At 42.7% G+C, this 23,036-nt stretch overlaps 1 protein-coding gene across 1 annotated transcript in view; it reads left to right on the top strand.

The window, feature by feature from the left end:
• Positions 1 to 23,036, top strand: part of LOC143956752 (vomeronasal type-2 receptor 26-like) — a 181,196-nt gene that overhangs the window by 87,884 nt on the left and 70,276 nt on the right. Inside the window, exon 2 of the mRNA XM_077466939.1 lies at positions 127 to 317. Within this exon, the coding sequence (XP_077323065.1) occupies positions 127 to 317 (191 nt within the window). The remainder of the gene's footprint in view (positions 1 to 126; positions 318 to 23,036) is intronic.

A 23,036-nucleotide genomic window follows, 5' to 3' on the forward strand; every position in this document is an offset into this window, starting at 1 on the left:
AATCTGAATTTGCCTTTTAGATTTAAATAATTATTTTTTTATGAAAGTGTTTTCATTTTTCAGGCTGTGGTAATCTTAGAAGTAACCATTTTTTATGTAGTATTAAATCCTCTCAATATCCTTCAGTGTTGACCTTGAAGAGTACAGAAGCATGATAGTGATGATGTTTACAATCAAGGAGATTAACAATAACCCCGATCTTCTGCCCAATGTGACCCTGGGCTATCGTATATTCAGTACTTGTAATGATCCAATGAAGACTTTGGGATATGCCATAAAGATATTGTCTGGAGAAAAGGAAGCGCCTAACTATTATTGTAAGGGGGATGGAGAAGTGGCCGCTTTTATTGGTGACAGTTCTTTACCTACAAATCATGCGCTGGCCCAGCTCCTTAGTCTGTATCGGTATACACAGGTAAGTGATCACTGCAATATATTATTTATGTAATAATAGGTTGTGTTCAATAGATGGCTCAGTCCAGTCTAAGTTAGACACGTGCACTGCCGAAAAATTTATTATGCCCCGTACACACGACCGGACTTTCCGGCAGACTAGGTCCGACGGTCTTCCCGACCGACTTTTCAGCGGAGTTCAGACGGACCTTCCGAACGAACGGACTTGGCCCCACATGAACAGATTAAGTCAGTTTGTTTTTGTACGTGATGACGTACGACGGGACTAGAAAAGGAAGTTCAATAGCCAGTAGTCAATAGCTTCACTTGCGCCGTATATGGTCAGTTTTCCCAATAGGAATTGAGTCTGTCGGACAGATGATTTGAAACATGTTCTATTTCTAGGTCCGTCTGATTTTTATAACGAAAAACGATCGGATTAGCCCACCCACGATCGGACTGATTCCACCAGACCTAGTCTGCTGGAAAGTCCTGTCGTGGGTGCACGTGGCATTCATTTTTGTTTCATTTGTTTTTATTTTTTTACTAAAATTCTAAAATTCCGAAAATAAGAAAGGAAAATCCGAAAATACAAAAATTCGAAATAATAACTAACTATTAAATTATAGGTATTGTAATTTCCTTTCAAATTTGGCTGTTAATGAACGTAACAAATTGATCTGAAGTTACGAATTATCCGAAATAAAGAATGCCGCATCCAAACAAAGGGAACGGAATGCTATAATAATACATAATAATAATAATACATTTTTATAATTTTTATTATTATTAATTTGTTAAGTTCCATTACTTTAGATGCGGACTTCATTTTTATGGATAATTTGTAACTTCAGATAAATTTGTATTTGTTACGTTCACTAACAGCCAAATTTGAAAGGAAATTACAATACCTATAATTTAATAGTCAGTAATAGTTAAGTTATAATTAGTTAGTTATTATTTCAGATTTTCTAATTTTCGGATTTTTGAATTTTCGGATTTCTGTTCTTATTTTTGGATTTCCGAATTAACGAAAACTTTGGAAATTCAAATATTTACGAATTAACAAATATGTCTAAATTCATTAACCACCTCAATACAGTGCAGTTACACCCCCTTCCTGACCAGACCAATTTTCAGCTTTCAGCGCTCTCACAGTTTGAATGACAATTACTCAGTCATCCAACACTGTATCCATATGAAACTTGCGTCCTTTTTTCCACACAAATAGAGCTTTCTTTTAGTGGTATTTAATCACTAGTGGGTTTTTTATTTTTTTGTGCTATTAATAAAATAAAACGGAAATTTTGTGAAAAAAATGCATTTTTCTTGGTTTCTGTCATAAATTTTTGCTAATTAGTAATTTTTCTTCATAAATTTTGGCTAAAATTTATAGTGCTACATATCTTTGGTAAAAAATAACCCACATTAGTATATATTATTTGGTCTTTGTGAAAGTTATAGAGTCTACAAACTATGGTGCCAATCGCTGAAAATTGATCACTTCTGATGAGGCCTTCAGTACATCAGGTGTACCTCATTTCTTGAGACACTAACAAGTCAGGAAAGTACAAATCCCCCCCAAATGACCCCTTTTTACAAAGTAGACATCCCAAGGTATTAAGTAAGTAGCATGGTGAGTTTTTTTTAAGTTGTCATTTTTTTCCCACAATTCTTTGCAAAATGAAGATTTTTTTTTTTTTTTTTTTTTTTTTTTTACTAAATTGTCATATTATCAGGTTATTTCTCACACACAGCATATGCATACAACAAATTACACCCCAAAATACATTCTGCTACTTATTCCGAGTACGGTAATACCACATGTGTGAGACTTTTACACAGCCTGGCCACATACAGAGCACCAACATTGATGTAGTACCTTCAGACGTTCTACGAGCAAAAATGACGCATCTCATTTCTCAACCACCTATTACAATTTTGAAGTCCCTGGAGTACCAGGACAATGGAATTTCCCATAAAATGACCCCATTTTGGAAAGCAGACACCCCAACGTATAATCTGTGAGGCATAATGAGTCTTTTGAATGGTTAATTTTTTTCCAGAAGTTTTTGGAATATGTGGAAAAAAATTAATACACATTTTATTTTTACACAAAATTGTCAATTTATAAGATATTTCTAACACATAGCATGTATATAGCAAAAATTACACCCCAAAATACATTCTGCTACTCCTCCCGAGTATGGTGATACCACGTGTGTGAGACTATTACGCAGCCTGGCCACATACAGAGCACTAACATTGATGTAGTACCTTCAGACGTTCTACGAGCAAAAATTACGCATCTCGTTTCTCAACCACCTATTACACTTTTGAAGGCCCTGGAGTACCAGGACAATGGAATTTCCCATAAAATGACCCCATTTTGGAAAGCAAACACCCCAACGTATCATCTGTGAGGCATAATGAGTCTTTTGAACGGTTCATTTTTTTCCAGAAGTTTTTGGAATATGTGTAAAAAAATTAAAACGCATTTTTTTTTTTACACAAAATTGTCAAGTTATAAGATATTTCTAACACATAGCATGTATATAGCAAAAATTACACCCCAAAATACATTCTGCTACTCCTCCTGAGTATGGTGATACCACATGTGTAGGACTTTTGCACAGCCTGGCCACATACAGAGGCCGAACATTGAAGTAGTACGTTCAGGCGTTCTAGGAGCATAAATGACACATCTCATTTCATTCCTACCCATCACACTTTTGAAGGTCCTGGACCACCAGGACAGTGAAATTACCCACAAAATGACCCCATTTTGGAAAGCAAACACCCCAACGTATATTCTATGAGACATGGGCTGCAAATAGGTACTTGGGTACTCTGATGGGCTGGAGATAGGTACTCGGGTACTCTGATGGCCTGGTGACAGGTACTCCGGTACTCTGATGGCCTGGTAACAGGTACTCGGGTACTCTGATGGCCTGGAGACAGGTACTCGAGTACTCTGATGGCCTGGTGGCAGGTACTCGGGTACTCTGATGGCCTGGAGATAGGTACTCGGATACTCTGATGGCCTGGTGACAGGTACTCGGGTACTCTGATGGCCTGGTGACAGGTACTCGGGTACTCTGATGGCCTGGTGACAGGTACTCGGGTACTCTGATGGCCTGGTGACAGGTACTCGGGTACTGTGATGGCCTGGTGACAGGTACTCTGGTACTCTGATGGCCTGGTGGCAAGTACTCAGGTACTCTGATGGCCTGGTGACAAGTACTCAGGTACTCTGATGGCCTGGTGACAGGTACTCTGATGGTTTGGTGACTGGTATTTGGGTACTCTGAAGGGCGGTGACAGGTACTCATATGGACTGTGACAGGTACTCGGGTACTCAGATGAACTGTGACAGGTACTCGGGTACTCAGATGGACTGTGACAGGTACTCGGGTACACAGATGGACTGTGACAGGTACTCGGGTACCCTGATGGACTGTGACAGGTACTCGGGTACCAGGATGGACTGTGACAGGTACTCGGTACTCTAATGGACTGTGACAGGTACTCGGTACTCTAATGGACTGTGACAGGTACTCGGTACTCTAATGGACTGTGACAGGTACTCGGGTACCCTGATGGACTGTGACAGGTACTCGGTACTCTAATGGACTGTGACAGGTACTCGGGTACTCTGATGGATGTGACAGGTACTCGGGTACTCTGATGGCATGGTGACAAGTACTCAGGTACTCTGATGGCCTGGTGACAAGTACTCAGGAACTCTGATGGCCTGGTGACAGGTACTCTGATGGTTTGGTGACTGGTATTTGGGTACTCTGAAGGGCGGTGACAGGTACTCATATGGACTGTGACAGGTACTCGGGTACTCAGATGGACTGTGACAGGTACTCGGGTACTCAGATGGGCTGTGACAGGTACTCGGGTACCCTGATGTGCTGTGACAGGTACTCGGGTACCCTGATGTGCCGTGACAGGTACTCGGGTACCCTGATGTGCCGTGACAGGTACTCGGGTACCCTGATCTGCCGTGACAGGTACTCGGGTACTCAGATGGGCCGGGACAGGTACTCGGGTACTCAGATGGGCCGGGACCGGTACTCAGGTACTCAGATGGGCCGGGACAGGTACTCGGGTACACAGATGGACTGTGACAGGTACTCGGGTACCCTGATGGACTGTGACAGGTACTTGGGTACCAGGATGGACTGTGACAGGTACTCGGTACTCTAATGGACTGTGACAGGTACTCGGTACTCTAATGGACTGTGACAGGTACTCGGTACTCTAATGGACTGTGACAGGTACTCGGGTACCCTGATGGACTGTGACAGGTACTCGGTACTCTAATGGACTGTGACAGGTACTCGGGTACTCTGATGGATGTGACAGGTACTCGGGTACTCTGATGGCATGGTGACAAGTACTCAGGTACTCTGATGGCCTGGTGACAGATACTCTGATGGTTTGGTGACTGGTATTTGGGTACTCTGAAGGGCGGTGACAGGTACTCATATGGACTGTGACAGGTACTCGGGTACTCAGATGGACTGTGACAGGTACTCGGGTACTCAGATGGTCTGTGACAGGTACTCGGGTACCCTGATGGGCCGTGACAGGTACTCGGGTACCCTGATGTGCTGTGACAGGTACTCGGGTACCCTGATGTGCCGTGACAGGTATTCGGGTACCCTGATGTGCCGTGACAGGTACTCGGGTACCCTGATCTGCCGTGACAGGTACTCGGGTACTCAGATGGACTGTGACAGGTACTCGGGTACCCTGATGGACTGTGACAGGTACTTGGGTACCAGGATGGACTGTGACAGGTACTCGATACTCTAATGGACTGTGACAGGTACTCGGTACTCTAATGGACTGTGACAGGTACTCGGTACTCTAATGGACTGTGACAGGTACTCGGGTACCCTGATGGACTGTGACAGGTACTCGGTACTCTAATGGACTGTGACAGGTACTCGGGTACTCTGATGGATGTGACAGGTACTCGGGTACTCTGATGGATGTGACAGGTACTCGGGTACTCTGATGGATGTGACAGGTACTCGGGTACTCTGATGGCATGGTGACAAGTACTCAGGTACTCTGATGGCCTGGTGACAGATACTCTGATGGTTTGGTGACTGGTATTTGGGTACTCTGGGCGGTGACAGGTACTCGGGTACTCAGTCGGGCCGGGACTGGTACTCGGGTACTCAGATGGGCCGGGACAGGTACTCGGGTACTCAGATGGGCCGGGACAGGTACTCGGGTACTCAGATGGGCTGGGACAGGTACTCGGGTACTCAGATAGGCTGGGACAGGTACTCAGGTACTCTGATGGGCTGGGACAGGTACTCGGGTACTCTGATGAACTGTGACAGGTACTCGGGTACTCTGATGGGCTGGGACAGGTACTCGGGTACTCTGATGGGCTGGGACAGGTACTCGGGTACTCAGATGGGCTGGGACAGGTACTCGGGTACTCAGATGGGCTGGGACAGGTACTCGGGTACTCTGATGAACTGTGACAGGTACTCAGGTACTCTGATGGGCTGGGACAGGTACTCGGGTACTCTGATGGGCTGGGACAGGTACTCGGGTACTCAGATGGGCTGGGACAGGTACTCGGGTACTCAGATGGGCTGGGACAGGTACTCGGGTACTCTGATGGGCTGGGACAGGTACTCAAATACTCTGATGGACTGTGATTGACAGGTACTATGAGGGGTGGTGACAGGTCCTCTTTATTGGGGGGGGGGGCAATCAGTGTGATTGGTGTACACTGTATGCGGTAACGAGATGTTACCGCAATCTCCTCCTCACACATGATCGGTATGTGAGGAGGAGAACCCGGTAACATCCCATTACCGCGGTTTGTTTACATTTTGGTGATCGGCTGTGAAAAGATCACAGCCGATCACGTGGGTAAACAGCCGGCCAATGGCTGTTTACCAGCGTCGGTGACGAGCAGTGTTCGCGGGGAACACGCCGCCACCGACGTGCACGCGCAGCGCGCTCGCGATCGCGCGCATGCGTCGTGCACGTTCGGGGTGTGACCATCTGTGATTGGCCGTGACTTCATCACGGCCGATCACGTGGTAAGCAGCCATAACGAATGGCTGTTCACCCCCTTCGGTGGCGAGCGGTGTCTCTGTGACACGCCGCCACCGAAGAAACAGGGATGCGCGCGCACGATCGCGCGCATTCCCTGTTTAAACGGGAGGACGTCATATGACGTCCTCCCACCACAATAGGTGCGCCGCCTGGCCGTCATTTGATGGCCGGCGGTCGGCAACCAGTTAAAAAACGAATTTGAAACTAAACAAAGTGCACATGTCTAGTCTAAGTGGTATTTTCATAGTTTTACTTTTCTAGAATGTGTGCAGATCAGAATTACCAGAAATGTGAGTATTTCAGGTACACAGAATTTTGTAACTTGGGGATATTATCCAATGCTTATTATCCACACAGTCCACTCAGTCCCACCACTTTAATTAACAGTTTAATTTGCTTGGATGAGAGAGCAATCCAGGGGGTTCAATCCCACTGTGTCCCTTTGGTAGGTTCTTATGCTGCTTATACACGGTCAGGCTTTCCGATGGGAAATGTTCAATGTGAGCCTGTTGTCGGAAAAGTCCGACTGTGTGTATGCTGTCAGAATTTTCGCCCCACAAATGTTTGACAGCAGGTTCTCAAATTTTCTGCCAACTTCACTTTGTTGTTGGAAAGTCCGGGCGTGTGTACACAAGTCCTCGCACCAAAGTCCACGCATGCTCAGAATCAAGTACGAGGTGGATTCGCTCGGTCTGGTAAAACTAGCATTCGTAATGGAGATAGCACATTCATCTCGCAGCAAATTTTGAAATCTTTCAATGCAGCACATTCTGTTCTTTTTTATAATGCTAGAAGAATTACGTTGTTTTGCTGCTGATATTCACACACAGTTCTGACAAACTGACTTTTTATTATTTCTCGTGATCTCCAGAATAATCTTTTTCTTTTTTTTTCTCCAGATCTCCAGAATATAATATTTTTTTTTTCTAGTAATCTCCTTTTTTTTCTCCAGATCTCCAGAATCATTTCTTTATAGTGATCTCCATAATATTTCTTGTCGTTTTGTGTGTCAAGTTACCACAACACCATTATTACCTTGTATTTTTTAACCTTAAAGAGATACAAGAGTTGGTGTTGCTTGTATTTTTTAATTGTACTTGCCTACTCACAAACAAATTGTCCTTTTTGAAGTAAAACACATAGGCAAGTATTTGTCAAATTCAAAATTATAAATGTAATAGGGGTCATAACAAAATAAAGAGGAAGGCAATGCTGGTGAAACAGTTGGGATTGGTGAAGCCTTTGTACCCCAGGGCAGACATCAATTATTTGACAGGCAAAATTGGTAACCTGAAGAGTCCATTTAATAGGGAGCACAATCCGGTCCTGGACTCCAAGAGATCGGGAGCAGCAGCAGATGACATATATGTCCCAAAGCTATAGTCTTAAAACAGCCTGTGTCTTTTGCCAGACCACACAAAACCCAGGCCATCACTCTCAACTCTTCCTTCCACGTTTCATTCCAGGCTGCTGTGGTGGGTTGGGTGTGGCTGGTGGTGTTGCTGGAGGTGGTGGTGTTGCTGGAGGTGGTGGAGGAGTAATATGGTCCAACTCACACACGTGGCTTTTTGTTGTGAGTTGGCCCCTCATTCCCTTGTTTAGGGCCCAAAGTATTATCTCCTCACAGATGAGGCACTGGCCCTCCTCCATTCGTTCTAGTTACGGTTACAGATACGAACCCACAAGCACAAGAATCTCATCTAATCTCGTGTTTATCTCATGTTAGTAGAAGTTTGGTAAGAGACGATTCGCGCTTTTCAGCCTCGTGCTTTTCAGAAATGAACTGAAAAGCACAAGGCTGAAAAGTGTGAATCGTCTCTTACCAAACTTCTACTAAAACGAGATAAACACAAGATTAGCAGAAGGAGCCCAAAGGGTGGTGCACTGGCTATTGAACTTCCCTTTTATAGTCCGGACGTACGTGTTGTTACGTGTTGTTGTGCCTGAGTACCTGTCACAGCCCGTCTGAGTACCTGAGTACCTGTTGAAGTCCATCTGAGTACCCAAGTACCTGAGTACCTGTCACAGTCCATCTGAGTACCAAGGTACCTGTCACAGTCCATCTGAGTACCTGAGTACCTGTCACAGTTCATCTGAGTACCCAAGTACCCGAGTACCTGTCACAGTTCATCTGAGTACATGAGTACCTGTCACAGTTCATCTGAGTACACGAGTACCTGAATACCTATCACAGACCATCTGAGTACCTGACATAACCCATCTAAGTACCTGTCAGTGCCCATCAGAGTACCCGAGTACCAGTCACCAGCCCATCACAGTACCCGAGTACTTATCTGTAGCCTATCAGATTACCCAAGTACCTTTCACCAGGCCATCAGATTACCCAAGTACCTGTCACCAGGCCATCAGAGTACCCGAGTACCTGTCACCAGGCCATCAGAGTACCCAAGTACCTGGCACAGTCCATATGAGTATCTGAATACCTGTCACAGTTCATCGGAGTCCACGAGTACCTGAGTACCTGTCACAGTCCATCTGAGTACCTGGGTACCTGTCACAGTCCGAGTTTCAGAGTACCTGTCACAGCCCATCTGAGTATCTGATTACCTGAGTACCCACCATAGTATGTCTGAGTACCTGAGTATCTGTCAAAGTCCATCTGAGTACCCAAGTACCTGAGTACCTGTCACAGTCCATCTGAGTACCCAGGTACCTGTCACAGTCCATCTGAGTACCTAAGTACCTGCCACAGTCCTTCTGTGTACCCAAGAACCTGTCACAGTTCATCTGAGTAAATAAGTACCCAAGTACCTGTCACAGTCCCTCTGAGTACCTGGGTACCTGTCACAGTCCGAGTTCCAGAGTACCTGACACAGTCTATCTGAGTATCTGAATACCTGTCACAGTCCATCTGAGTACAAAGTACCTGAGTACCTGTCACAGTCCATCTGAGTACCCGAGTACCTGTCACAGTTCATCTGAGTACACAAGTACCTAAGTACCTGTCACAGCCCATCTGAGTACCTGAGTACCTGTCACAGTCCATCTGAGTACCTGTCGCAGCCCATCTGAGTACCTGTCACTGCCCATCTAAGTTCATTTCACCAGGCCATCAGAGTACCCAAGTACCAGTCACCAGCCCATCACAGTACCCAAGTACCTGTCACCAGGCCTTAAGATTGCCTGAGTATCTGTCACCAAGCCATCAGAGTACCTGAATACCTGTCAAAGTATATCTGAGTGCCTGAGTACCTGTGACAGCGCTTCTGAGTACCTGAGTACCTGTCACAGCCCATCTGAGTATCCGAGTACCTGAGTACCCGCCATAGTATATCTGAGTACCTGAGTACCTGTAACAGCCCATCTGAGTACCTGAGTACCTGTCGAAGTCCATCTGAGTACCCAAGTACCTGAGTACCTGTCACAGTCCATCTGAGTACCCAGGTCCCTGTCACAGTTCATCTGAGTACCCAAGTACCTGTCACAGTCCATCTGTGTACCCAAGAACCTGTCACAGTTCATCTGAGTACCCAAATACCCGAGTACCTGTCACAGTTCATCTGAGTACACGAGTACCTGTAACAGTTCATCTGAGTACCTATCACAGACCATCTAAGTACCTGTCAGCGCCCATCAGAGTACCCGAGTACCAGTCACCAGCCCATCACAGTACCCGAGTACTTATCTGTAGCCTATCAGATTACCCAAGTACCTTTCACCAGGCCATCAGATTACCCAAGTACCTGTCACCAGGCCATCAGAGTACCCAAGTACCTGGCACAGTCCATATGAGTATCTGAATACCTGTCACAGTTCATCTGAGTCCACGAGTACCTGAGTACCTGTCACAGTCCATCTGAGTACCTGGGTACCTGTCACAGTCCGAGTTTCAGAGTACGTGACACAGTCTATCTGAGTATCTGAATACCTGTCACAGTCCATCTGAGTACCGAAGTACCTGAGTACCTGTCACAATCCATCTGAGTACACAAGTACCTAAGTACCTGTCACAGCCCATCTGAGTACCTGAGTACCTGTCACAGCCCATCTGAGTACCTGTCACAGCCCATCTGAGTACCTGTCACTGCCCATCTAAGTTCCTTTCACCAGGCCATCAGAGTACCCAAGTACCAGTCACCAGCCCATCACAGTACCCAAGTACCTGTCACCAGGCCATAAGATCACCTGAGTACCTGTCACCAGGCCATCAGAGTACCCGAATACCTGTCAAAGTATATCTGAGTGCCTGAGTACCTGTGACAGCGCTTCTGAGTACCTGAGTACCTGTCACAGCCCATCTGAGTATCTGATTACCTGAGTACCCACCATAGTATATCTGAGTACCTGAGTATCTGTCACAGCCCATCTGAGTACCTGAGTACCTGTCGAAGTCCATCTGAGTACCCAAGTACCCAGGTACCTGTCACAGTCCATCTGAGTACCTAAGTACCTGCACAGTCCATCTGTGTACCCAAGAACCTGCCACAGTTCATCTGAGTAAACAAGTAACCGAGTACCTGTCACAGTCCCTCTGAGTACCTGGATACCTGTCACAGTCCGAGTTCCAGAGTACCTGACACAGTCTATCTGAGTATCTGAATACCTGTCACAGTCCATCTGAGTACAAAAGTACCTGAGTACCTGTCACAGTCCATCTGAGTACCCGAGTACCTGTCACAGTTCATCTGAGTAACCAAGTACCTAAGTACCTGTCACAGTCCATCTGAGTACCTGAGTACCTGTCACAGTCCATCTGAGTACCTGTCACAGCCCATCTAAGTACCTGTCACTACCCATCTGAGTACCTGTCACTGCCCATCTAAGTTCATTTCACCAGGCCATCAGAGTTCCCAAGTACCAGTCACCAGCCCATCACAGTACCCAAGTACCTGTCACCAGGCCTTAAGATTGCCTGAGTATCTGTCACCAAGCCATCAGAGTACCTGAATACCTGTCAAAGTATATCTGAGTGCCTGAGTACCCGTGACAGTACTTCTGAGTACCTGAGTACCTGTCACAGCCCATCTGAGTATCCTAGTACCTGAGTACCCGCCATAGTATATCTGAGTACCTGAGTACCTGTCACAGCCCATCTGAGTACCTGAGTACCTGTCGAAGTCCATCTGAGTACCCAGGTCCCTGTCACAGTCCATCTGAGTACCCAAGTACCTGTCACAGTCCATCTGTGTACCCAAGAACCTGTCACAGTTCATCTGAGTACCCAAATACCAGATTACCTGTCACAGTTCATCTGAGTACATGAGTACCTGAGTACCTATCACAGACCATCTGAGTACCTGACACTGCCCATCTAAGTACCTGTCACTACCCATTTGAGTACCTGTCACAGCCCATCTGAGTACCTGTCACTGCCCATCTAAGTACCTGTCAGCACCCATCAGAGTACCCGAGTACCAGTCACCAGCCCATCAAAGATTTTCATTCCCTTTCCACTTTTTCTGAAGACTTGTGTAAAAAAAATTAACTGTTCAAAAGACTCATTATGCAAATACTGAAGTGGTAGCTACGGCACTCTCCTACTATTAATTGAACACATATGACATATGGAAACCAGTATTGAAAATAAATAAATGACTAAATAGTTTTCTTAAGTGTTAGTGCAACCCAAATTGCTAAATTATTACTTTACAAATTGCATGTGAAATAATCAGCATAAAAAATACAATAATAAAAAAAAATATATATATATACTCGCTATAAAATTACAATATTAGAAAAATCATATATGCATTCTAAAATCCACACCTTAGTGCTATAAAAAGTGCTGTGTGCTTATTAGTGCAAAACGTGCTAATAAAGTTGCTATATAATCCTAATGCATTAAAATCCATTAAAGAACCATCCAAGAATGTGAAATCGCAAAAAACAAAAAACAAAAAAAGCACAAAAAACACAAAAAAAACACAAAAAAGTCAAAAAAAAGAAAAAAATCAGAGAAAAAATCCAAAGGAAAAAATCCAAAGGAAAAAATAACTTCAGAAGATTTCTCAATAATCCAATCAAAGTGACATTGTGCTCAGTGTCTAATGTATCCTGAATTGCAACCGGTGCGTTTTCTGTGCATAGGACAAACTTCCGCACTCACCAGCTCCTCTGCCCCTGCAGGGGTTGAATCGCCTCCACAGTGTGAGCCCCTGTGTCGCTGTATGGAGCTGGTTACCATTCAGTTACTTCTCATTTCCTCATTTTAAATAAAAATAAAATATCCATAGTGTAATACAGTTTAAAATACAATTTTTATTGTTGTGCAAAGAGGTTACTCACATAGATAAGAAAAAAAAAAGCGCCTTTAAGATATGCCTTTAAGATGTGTAGTGTATTCACCGCTGCCTTGTGAGAGAGAGTACGTTCACATTAGGCCACGCCCTACGCGTTTCATCATTGGACGTCATCTTTTATTAAAAAAATGTCCTATGCATGGAAAACACACCGGTTGCAATTCAGGATACATTAGACACTGAGAGCAATGTCACTTTGATTGGATTATTGAGGAATCTTTTGAAGTTATTTTTTCATTTAGATTTTTTCTTGGATTTTTGCTTTTTTTTTTACTATTTTGTGTATTTTTTTGTGTTTTTTTGTTTTTTTTTTGCGATTTCACATTCTTGGATGGTTCTTTAATGGATTTTAATGCATTAGGATTATATATTATAGCAACTTTCTTAGCACTTTTGCACTAAAAAGAACACAGCACTTTTTATAGCACTAAGGTGTGGATTTTAGAATGCATATATGATTTTTCTAATATTGTAATTTTATAGCGAGTATATATATATATTTTTTTTTATTATTGTATTTTTTATGCTGATTATTTCACATGCAATTTGTAAAGTAATCATTTAGAAATTTGGGTGGCACTAACACTTAAGAAAACTATTTAGTCATTTATTTATTTTAAATACTGGTTTCCATATGTCATATGTGTTCAATTAATAGTAGGAGAGCGCCGTAGCTACCACTTCAGTATTTGCATTTTCCTCCAACCTATCAGGCTGGTTATATCTGGTAGTGGCAGCCTCCTTTTTTCCATATATTTTGTACACATTTTCTATACATTTTTCATATATTTCTTTATATATTTATACATAGGTTCTGCCTGTTTATTTAAACTCTTAGCAGCATTTCCTGTCCCCATAGCGCACCTTACCCCCCCCCCCCCCTTTCTCTTTTAAAAGACCCATTATGCCTCATAGAATAGACGTTGGGGTGTTTGCTTTCCAAAATGTCATTTTGTGGATAATTCCATTGTTCTGGTGCGCCAGGGCCTTCAAAAGTGTAATAGGTCTTTAGGAAATTAGATGTGTAATTTATACTCCTAGAACACCTGATGGTGCTCCCTGCATGTTGGGCCTCTGTATGTGGCGAGACTGTGTAAAAGTCTCACACATGTGATATTGCCATACTCAGAAGGAGTAGCATAATGTATTTTGAGGTGTCATTTTTACTATATACAGGATTTGAGTTAGACATATATTATAAACTGACCACTTTGTGTAAAAAAAAGTTTTAATTTTCTTTCCACATTTTCCTAAGACTTGTGGAAAAAAATGAACCATTAAAAAGACTCAGTATGCCTCATAGAATAGATGTTTGGGTGTCTACTTTACAAAATAGGGTCATTTTGTAGGTAATTCCTCTGTCCTGGGGCTCCAGGGCCTTCACAAATGTAATAGGTGGTTAGGAAATTAGAGGTGTAATTTTATGCTCCTAGAACCCCTGAAGGTGCTCCCTGCATGTTGGACCTCTCTGTATGGCCAGGCTGTGAAAAAGTCACACACATGTGGTATCATCATACTCAAGAGGAGTAGAAGAATGTATTTTGGGGTGTAATTGGAAGTATGCATATGCTGTGTGTGAGAAATAACTTGTTATTATGACAATTTTGGGATTAAAAAAAAAAAATCTTAAATTTCCCAAGAATTGTGGGAAAAAATTACAACTTCAAAAATTCACCATGCCTCTTGCTAAATACCTTTGACTGTCTACTTTTCAATGAGATAGGCAATGCATCAGATGTAATCAGATGTGATCAATTTTCAATGATTTGCACCATAGGTTGTAGAGAGTTACAGAGAGTAAATAATATCCAATAATATCCACTAATTTGGGTTATTTTTACCAAAGAGATGTAGCCGTATACATTGTGGCTCAAATTTATGAACAAAAATGACTTATTTGCAAAATTTTATCACAGAAACTAAAGAAAAAGTGTTTTGTTTTTTTTCAAAATGTTTGCTATTTTTTCACTTTTGTCTAAAAAAAAAACAAAAAAAAAACCCAGTGGTGATTAAATACCACCAAAAGAAAGCTCTATTTGAAAGAAAAAAATTATAAAAATGTTGTTTGGGTACAGTGTTGAATGACTGAGTAATTGGCATTCAAAATGTGAGCACTGAAAGCTAAACATTGGTCTGGGAAGGAAGGGTGTATAAATACCTTGTATTGAAGTGGTTGAACAGGGGCAGAAAAATTGGGCCTTTGGTGGTGCTCTGCACCAAAAATATTGTTGGAAGCTAACATCAACAAGATTGAGGAGGAACAGGATAGTCAGTGAGCGGGTAAATGGAATCGCCATTTATTTATAAACAATTTTGTCATGATTATCAAAAACATGTATTCTGATTAAGCAAGCGCATTTGTTTCAAATACACAGGATGTGTTTACAACTGTCTTGATAGTGACCAAATGCCATTCACACCTCCAGCTGTGAGGGGGCATTTTCCCAGAGAATCTGGAAGTGACACCTAGGTGCGAAGTGACCATCCCTTTGTGAATATAAATACAATTACAACTTGATTAGACCTTCAAAAAGACTCACAAGACCTCCACCCCCTTTTAGAGTGTATAAATGTAGTCAGCTTTGTAGCTTTAGGTAGAACAATATATTTGAATGTATACCATGTACTGATACAAAGTTGTTCTCCCTGCCTATGGCTAAAACCATAGGCTTGTTTATTAAAACACATCATCTTGAATTCGGCTTCAGCAGTCAATGTTACTGAAAGCCCTTAAGTTATGGGTTTTCCCCTAGCATCAGCATAGGCAGCTCTTCAAGGGATCCCACATCCATAGCAAATTCAGTTACATCAGCATCAGTTGCTTGATAGATGTTGATTCAAGACAGATTATTTTTATGAATGTGAGCCTATCAATGGAGTCTGTGGACAGGCACATTCTTTGATCCATTACAAACCTTCCAATAGCACTGAATGTGTGTTTAGAAAGCATGATGGATGCAGGACAAGCCAGTAGCTCAATTGCATATTGAGCAAGTTCTGGCCAGTGGTCCATCCTCAAGACCCAGTAACCCAGTGGATGCTCTGTTGGAAAGGTCTACAAGTCTGCTCTTGCCCCTAGATATTCTTGCGTTTAATGCAGATTATGGCAATGGTTTCTAGAACTGAACAGACCTTGGTGTTGAGGACTGAAAAATTGTTTAAAGGCATCAGTCAGCCAGCCACTTTTCCAGCGCTCTTCCTCTGATTGCACGAATCCTGACCAACACGTTGTCCATCACCAGGAAATTGTAACCTCCCAGGGTCTGGAAATTAATTGCATAAACCTTTCTTCAAGGCCCCCTGAAGATGTTTCATCCTCTGCTCCCTCTCTAAAGGCAGTGTCAGAAATCATGAATCAGAATTACTGAAAGCCCTTAAGTTATGGGTTTTCCCCTATCAATTGGTCCTTCGAATGCCGGAAAAGATACTCTACAGACACCGCTGAGACACGGAACAGGACAACACAAGCTGGGAATTCACTTCTGCTGGCTAAGGTAAGCTAAATTTCTGCTTACTGTGACTTCCCCTTGTGCTGTACTGATTTTTGTAAGTCGGTGTCACGTAGAAGTACTCTTTCCAAGAAGCTTGACTGTTGAATTTTGTTATTTTTACGTTTTTTTTTTTACTTTCCATACTATCTGTACTTATTACTGTCCTTGCAAGTGTGTGTTCTGTGTGAATGACTTGCCCTATTTCAGGTGCAATGTGTGCTTAGCTAGGATTTTTGCATTTCCTGCGTCTGGGTGACCAGCCAGGTCAAGAATCGGGTCTTCGGACTCAAGGGATCATTCATAGGTTGTGGCTGATAAGGTACTATGTGTGGTGAGGCCCTGGTTTATTGCTGAGGGTGATGGCCTGCTTAAAAAACAGCGCCGCTTGAAACCGTAGTACCAGTTTTGAATGAAATTCTATTTTTCGTTTCGCGTCTGCGTAGTTCTCCATAAAACTACACCATGAGCAGATGTACTATCTCTCCTATTCTGCACAGTGCCTATAAACTATCAGATTCTATACTCTAGAATTTTCTCCTATTGACATGTTTTTGTTACTGTACTGCCCCATTTGTTGGAATATGTGATGCTGTGTGTCCTGCATGAGTGACTTGTCTAAAGGAGTGCTTGTTACATTTGTGAACTGTTTTAATCTGTCTGTGTGACCCTATTCAGTTGTGTGCCTGTCATATGTGCTGCCATGTATCTAGCATATAAGTGGACTGTTTCCTTTTTAGAAAGGAGTGTGTTCTTACATCTTCCTTCTTTTTTCAGCAGCTTCTGTGACTAACAACCCCCTCAGTTGTGTGCCTGTCGGTCTGTGTGACCGATTAGTACAGTGTATAGTCTGGTACAGATCCTTGGCCAGGATTGGAGGCCAGATATACAGTTCCTGCTATTATTAAGTAAAATTGTGTCTGTGTGACCATTGGATTTAATAATAGATGAATTCTTGAGGAAGTCTCACCACCGTGTGAGATGGGGAATTGTACCACCGAGTACACCCCAGATTGGGGTCTGTGTGATCCCACCGGGAGCTTCTCCTGGATTGCCAAAGATTCACCTTGGGAACAGGAGTGGCTGAGTCCCTCAAGGAATGGAACAAAAGCACACAGGGGTTTTGTACCACTAAAAGGCTAAAAAAGTGTTGAAAAAAAAAGAGAGAGGAAATGAAAGAAACTTATTGTCCTGCATAATATTTTTGTCTACAGGGTGTAGTTGGTTAAGTGTGAGGGTTATGTTTGTTGTATATATGTGTGTGAGATCCATGAATTGTTATGTCATGTTAGTTGTATTAACATGCCCAAAGTTCTGTATCAGCAAAACAGTTGATTCAAACCACAACTTTACCTACATGGAGTTTGCGTGTTCTCCCTGTGCCTGCATGGGTTTCCTCCGGGTACTCCAGTCTCCTCCCATACTCCGGGGAAATGCTGGTAGGTTAATTGTATACTGTCTAAATTGTCCCTAGTGTATGTATGAATGTGAAGTAAATGTTTCATTGAATTCAGGATAGTCTAGATTAAATGACAGTTGAATAATATTTTATACTGAATGATAATGGTTTACGTTTTTCTTTTTTTCTAGATCGTATTTGCCTCTAGAACATAGATTTACTTCAGCAGTAAAAAAAAACTCAACGGCTTTATGGGCATTTTTGTTAATGATCAAATGTTGGACTAACAATCTGAGTGACGCCATCTTCATAAATTTCCTCCCTGATTTTGTGGCTTTATGACATCAGCCACAAACAGCATTGATGGAGAAGAGTGCTTTCAAAAGCTTTGTAAATGTCTGAAGAACTTTGATACTTATCATGTCAGCTGTCTAAAAAGAAAATCAAAAACGCAAAAAGATCTGCACACCTACCGGAAGTTTCCTGTCATGTGGACTGCGATAGTCCTGAAGAAAAGAAGATTATGTATGAACATTGTATGCGTTCTTAAGGTGTTGCAGTGGAGTCTTATAGACTAGCTGTCAAAGTTACAGCGGAGGAATCAACAAAAGACTTGGTTTTCTTCATACATTGTTAGATCAACGTGTAATTTTTATTTTAGTCATTTTTTTGTATTTTTTTTCATTTTTGTTTAGCCTTCAAAAAAGCAAAATGAGGTTTTTCTGCAGAAGTAAATTGCGTGAACATAAATTAGGAGGAATATGAACTAGAAAAATATATATTTCAACTAATATTAGGCAGTTAGAGAGATGTTGGAGCGATTGATAGGAATTGTAGTTGTATCTGCTTTTATTTAAAATGCCATTTGTGTTAGGTTTTATAAGTGTTATGAGACTTTGTTTTTTCCATCTTCCCCATTATCTTGACAATTAATATTCACATCTAGTTAGGCCCTACACAGCTTTAACTGTCACCAAAAGAATCTCTATACTGAATAGTCAAGAACCCAACTGTCCACAACCACTATGTGAATTGTTTGGTTTAGTACTGTTATCTTATGTTTTGTTAGTTATGTGGTCAATTTTTAATTTGACCAAAAGATGGGATTGAGCGGGTAAATGGAATTGCCATTTATTTATAAACAATTTTGTCATGATTATCAAAAACATGTATTCTGATTAAGCAAGTGTATTTGTTTCAAATACACAGGATGTGTTTATAACTGTCTTGATAGTGTCCAAATGCCATTCACACCTCCAGTTGTGAACGGGCATTTTCCCAGAGAATCTGGAAGTGACACCTAGGTGCGAAGTGACCATCCCTTTGTGAATATAAATACAATTACAACTTGATTAGACCTTCAAAAAGACTCACAAGACCTCCACCCCCTTTTAGAGTGTATAAATGTAGTCAGCTTTGTAGCTTTAGGTAGAACAATATATTTGAATGTATACCATGTACTGATACAAAGTTGTTCTCCCTGCCTATGGCTAAAACCATAGGCTTGTATATTAAAACACATCATCTTGAATTCGGCTTCAGCAATCAACGTTACTGAAAGCCCTTAAGTTATGGGTTTTCCCCTAGCATCAGCATAGGCAGCTCTTCAAGGGATCCCACATCCATAGCAAATTCAGTTACATCAGCATCAGTTGCTTGATAGATGTTGATTCAAGACAGATTATTTTTATGAATGTGAGCCTATCAATGGAGTCTGTGGACAGGCACATTCTTTGATCCATTACAAACCCTCCAATAGCACTGAATGTGTGTTTAGAAAGCATGATGGATGCAGGACAAGCCAGTAGCTCAATTGCATATTGAGCAAGTTCTGGCCAGTGGTCCATCCTCAAGACCCAGTAACCCAGTGGATGCTCTGTTGGAAAGGTCTACAAGTCTGCTCTTGCCCCTAGATATTCTTACGTTTAATGCAGATTATGGCAATGGTTTCTAGAACTGAACAGACCTTGGTGTTGAGGACTGAAAAATTGTTTAAAGGCATCAGTCAGCCGGCCACCTTTCCAGCGCTCTTCCTCTGATTGCACGAATCCTGACCAACACATTGTCCATCACCAGGAAATTGTAACCTCCCAGGGTCTGGAAATGAATTGCATAAACCTTTCTTCAAGGCCCCCTGAAGATGTTTCATCCTCTGCTCCCTCTGTAAAGGCAGTGTCAGAAATCATGAATCAGACTGAGACAGAAGTACTGTTAAATCACACTTGTTGAATAATAATAATAACAAAAAAAAGTAAGCCGAGTAAACTTAGTCAAAACATAGGCAGATTTCAGGAACCGGAATGGATAGTCAGACAAGCCAAAACATCTGGGGGCCAGAGAGGAGCGTAGTAGAACAGCAAGCCGGATCTGGAGCCAGAAGGAATGTCAGCCAAGCAAGTCTTAACAGGAACACAGCAGAGCGAACCTAGAGATGTGACCAAGGTGAAGGCAGAGATTATCTGGACTGGATGACATAAGTAGGCAGGATGGACGAGCAGGATATCATCAACAAGTGAGTCACTGTGGAGAGATGGGAGCTGGCAATTAGCTGACACCTGAGCGGCCAGCTTTGTGAAGGAAGAGCTAGGCCCAGCCCTTCTTAATGACCCCTTCCCCTTGGAGGACCACCAGGCTTGAGGGGAAAACGTATATGGAAATCAGGGGCATGTACATATGAGGATGAGAACCAAGAGCATTTCTCTGGACTGTACCCTTTCCAATGCACCAGGTACCATATGCGCCCATGGAACCTATGGGAGTCAACAATGGACAGTACTTCATACTCCTCATGGTTCTCAACCTGTACACTGTGAGGGGAGTTCCAAGGTGGTAAAGCGGTTGCAGACCAAAGGTTTTAATAAGGAGACATGAAATACATTTTGAGATACACATATTAGAAGGAAGGTCTAATGCGTAAGCCCACTGTGTTAATCCTGCAAAGAATATGAAAACATCCAATAAACCGTGGCGGGAAACTTCAGAGAGGCAGGTCTGTCAGTATGGAGTCTGTACCTATCATTAGCATGTTGCAAAGCCTCATGGACTTGTGCCCAAATGGACCAAATGGACCACAGAGATGCTCCATTAATGCAGGAATACTCTGTGGAACAAAATTATTCAGGCAACGTGGAAGGTTGGAAACCATAATTCGCCATAAACAGGGACAATCGGGAAGCAGAATTCAAGGCACTGTTGTGAGCAAACTCCACCCACGGTAAAAGGTCTGACCAGTTGTTATGATGGTCAGAAATATAGCAACTAGGAATTGCTCCAAGGACTGATTGGCTCATTCTGTGGCCCCATTAGACTGTGGGTGATATGCAGAGGAGAAAGCAAGCTGAATTCCCAACTGGCACAAAAGGCTTGCTAGAACCGGGACACAAACTGACTACCCCTGTTCGAGACAATCACCTTGGGTAGCCCAGGTAAGCGAAAGATCTCCAAAGCAAAAATGGAAGCCAATTCCTTAGAAGTGGGTAACTTCTTAAGTGGAATACAATGGTACATTTTCGAGAACCATCATAAGGATAACTGTGTTGCCCCATGTGACGGATCTGATCCCACACTCCAATTGAGTACTTCCATCAGTATATCCCACTTCCTCCAATCTGACTATCAGAGAGATATATTCTCTTAGCTGCATTGAATACATGTCTAGCCAAAAATAGCTTGTAGAATCTTGAAAACCTTTATTGAACAGAATACAGCCTTTTTATACACTTTTAACACAAGGGGTTAGATAATGAGGTAGTGCTGCTCATGGATACTCCCCCCTCCCCTATACCAATAACTTAAAATACAATTACTTAATTAACATGTCAATTAACACAGCACTTAAGGCAGCCTAGGTGAGCAGACAGTCTATCTCTGGAGGTCAATGTAATCAGCTCTTTCAAGGATTGTGTATTGTTCAGAATTAACAACCTAAGAATAGTCTTCACATATATCCTGGGAGATACTGTGGAAAAATATTACTTACTTACATTTTAAGTAATCCAAGATATATTTTCTCAGGATGGCACAGGGTGACTTAGACATGAGAGTTGTATGGGGAGCTGAAATGTGGGTTTCCCAACCTTTTCAAGGGATTCTGGGTTCCATGTGCCCTCCCGTCACACCCCGGGTGTTGGGTAACGCCACAATATAATCCATAGACAGGTGGATCCAGAGCCTCTCTCCATTGGGTATGGGTTGTAGGAGGCCCACTGGAAGGTGTTGTGGAGTCTTACTCTGGGCACACATGGAACAGGTGGCTATGAAGGTGGTTACATAAGCATGTAGACTAGGCCCCCAGAATTATTGGTAAATGGCCCAAAAGAGTTGATTCTTCCCAGGGTGGCCAGCAGCCTTGGGAGAATTGTCTGGAACACAGCAATACAGAGACTCTCTGGGACAAAGCAGCAGTTACAAGTTTTCTCAGGAGGAGCATGGACCTTAACAGCAAGAATTTTGGCACCCAAAGGAGAAGTGAGACTGGTGCGAACTTTAGCTAGAATATGATCAGGAGGAACCACAGAAACCGGAACCGACTCTATCTTGGAAGTAGAATAAAAGTGTTGTGACAAAGCGTCAGCCCTTACATTCTTAGTACTGGGTAAGAATGAGACACTGTAATTGAAACTAGACAAGAAAAGAGCCAATTGCGCCCTTCTGGTCAGTAAGAATGAGGACCGGCACAGTGGTACCTTGGAGGAGACGTCTTCATTCTTTCAGGGCTAAAATGATCGCCAACAACAGCTCTCACCAATCTCATAATTGTACTCTGCAGGTGAAAATTTCTTGGGAAAGTAGCCACAAGGACACATAGTGCTCTCAGAGGTTGAGACAGAAGGGCGACAACTCCAATCTCAGAAGCATCAAGCTCAAGGATAAAAAGGTAGCATAGGATCAGGATGTGCCAGGAGCAGAAACAAAGGCAGCCTTGAGACTCTCAAAGGCCTTAATTAACTCTGAAGACCAACTCTGTGGGTTACCGTCCTTTCTGGTAATATTAGTCAGGGGCTTGACCAGAGACAAGAAGTTACAAATAAACGTCCGATAATAGTTGGTAAAGCCAAGAAAACTCTGCAGAGGATGTAAACCCATGGGTAGGGGCCACTGTAGGACTGATGAAAGTTTATTTGGGTCCATTGCAAAACCAGCAGTGGAAATGACATAACCTAGGAATTTAACCTGTTCAGGATGGAATTCGCACTTCTCCAATTTACAATAGAGATTGTTCTCTCTTAGTTTCTGAAGCACACAACAGAAATCTGTGTGGTGGCTCTCCAGAGATTCGAAAAATATGAGGATATTGTCGAGATAAACCACCACGCATAACTGCAACAAATCTCAGAGGACATTGTTAATAAATTCCTGGAAAACTTCTGGGGCATTACAAATGTCAAAAGGCATTAG

The sequence above is a fragment of the Lithobates pipiens genome, unplaced genomic scaffold (assembly GCF_037356315.1).
Source record: "Lithobates pipiens isolate NorthernLeopardFrog02 unplaced genomic scaffold, aLitPip1_a1.2 Scaffold_41, whole genome shotgun sequence".
Taxonomy (NCBI): domain Eukaryota; kingdom Metazoa; phylum Chordata; class Amphibia; order Anura; family Ranidae; genus Lithobates; species Lithobates pipiens.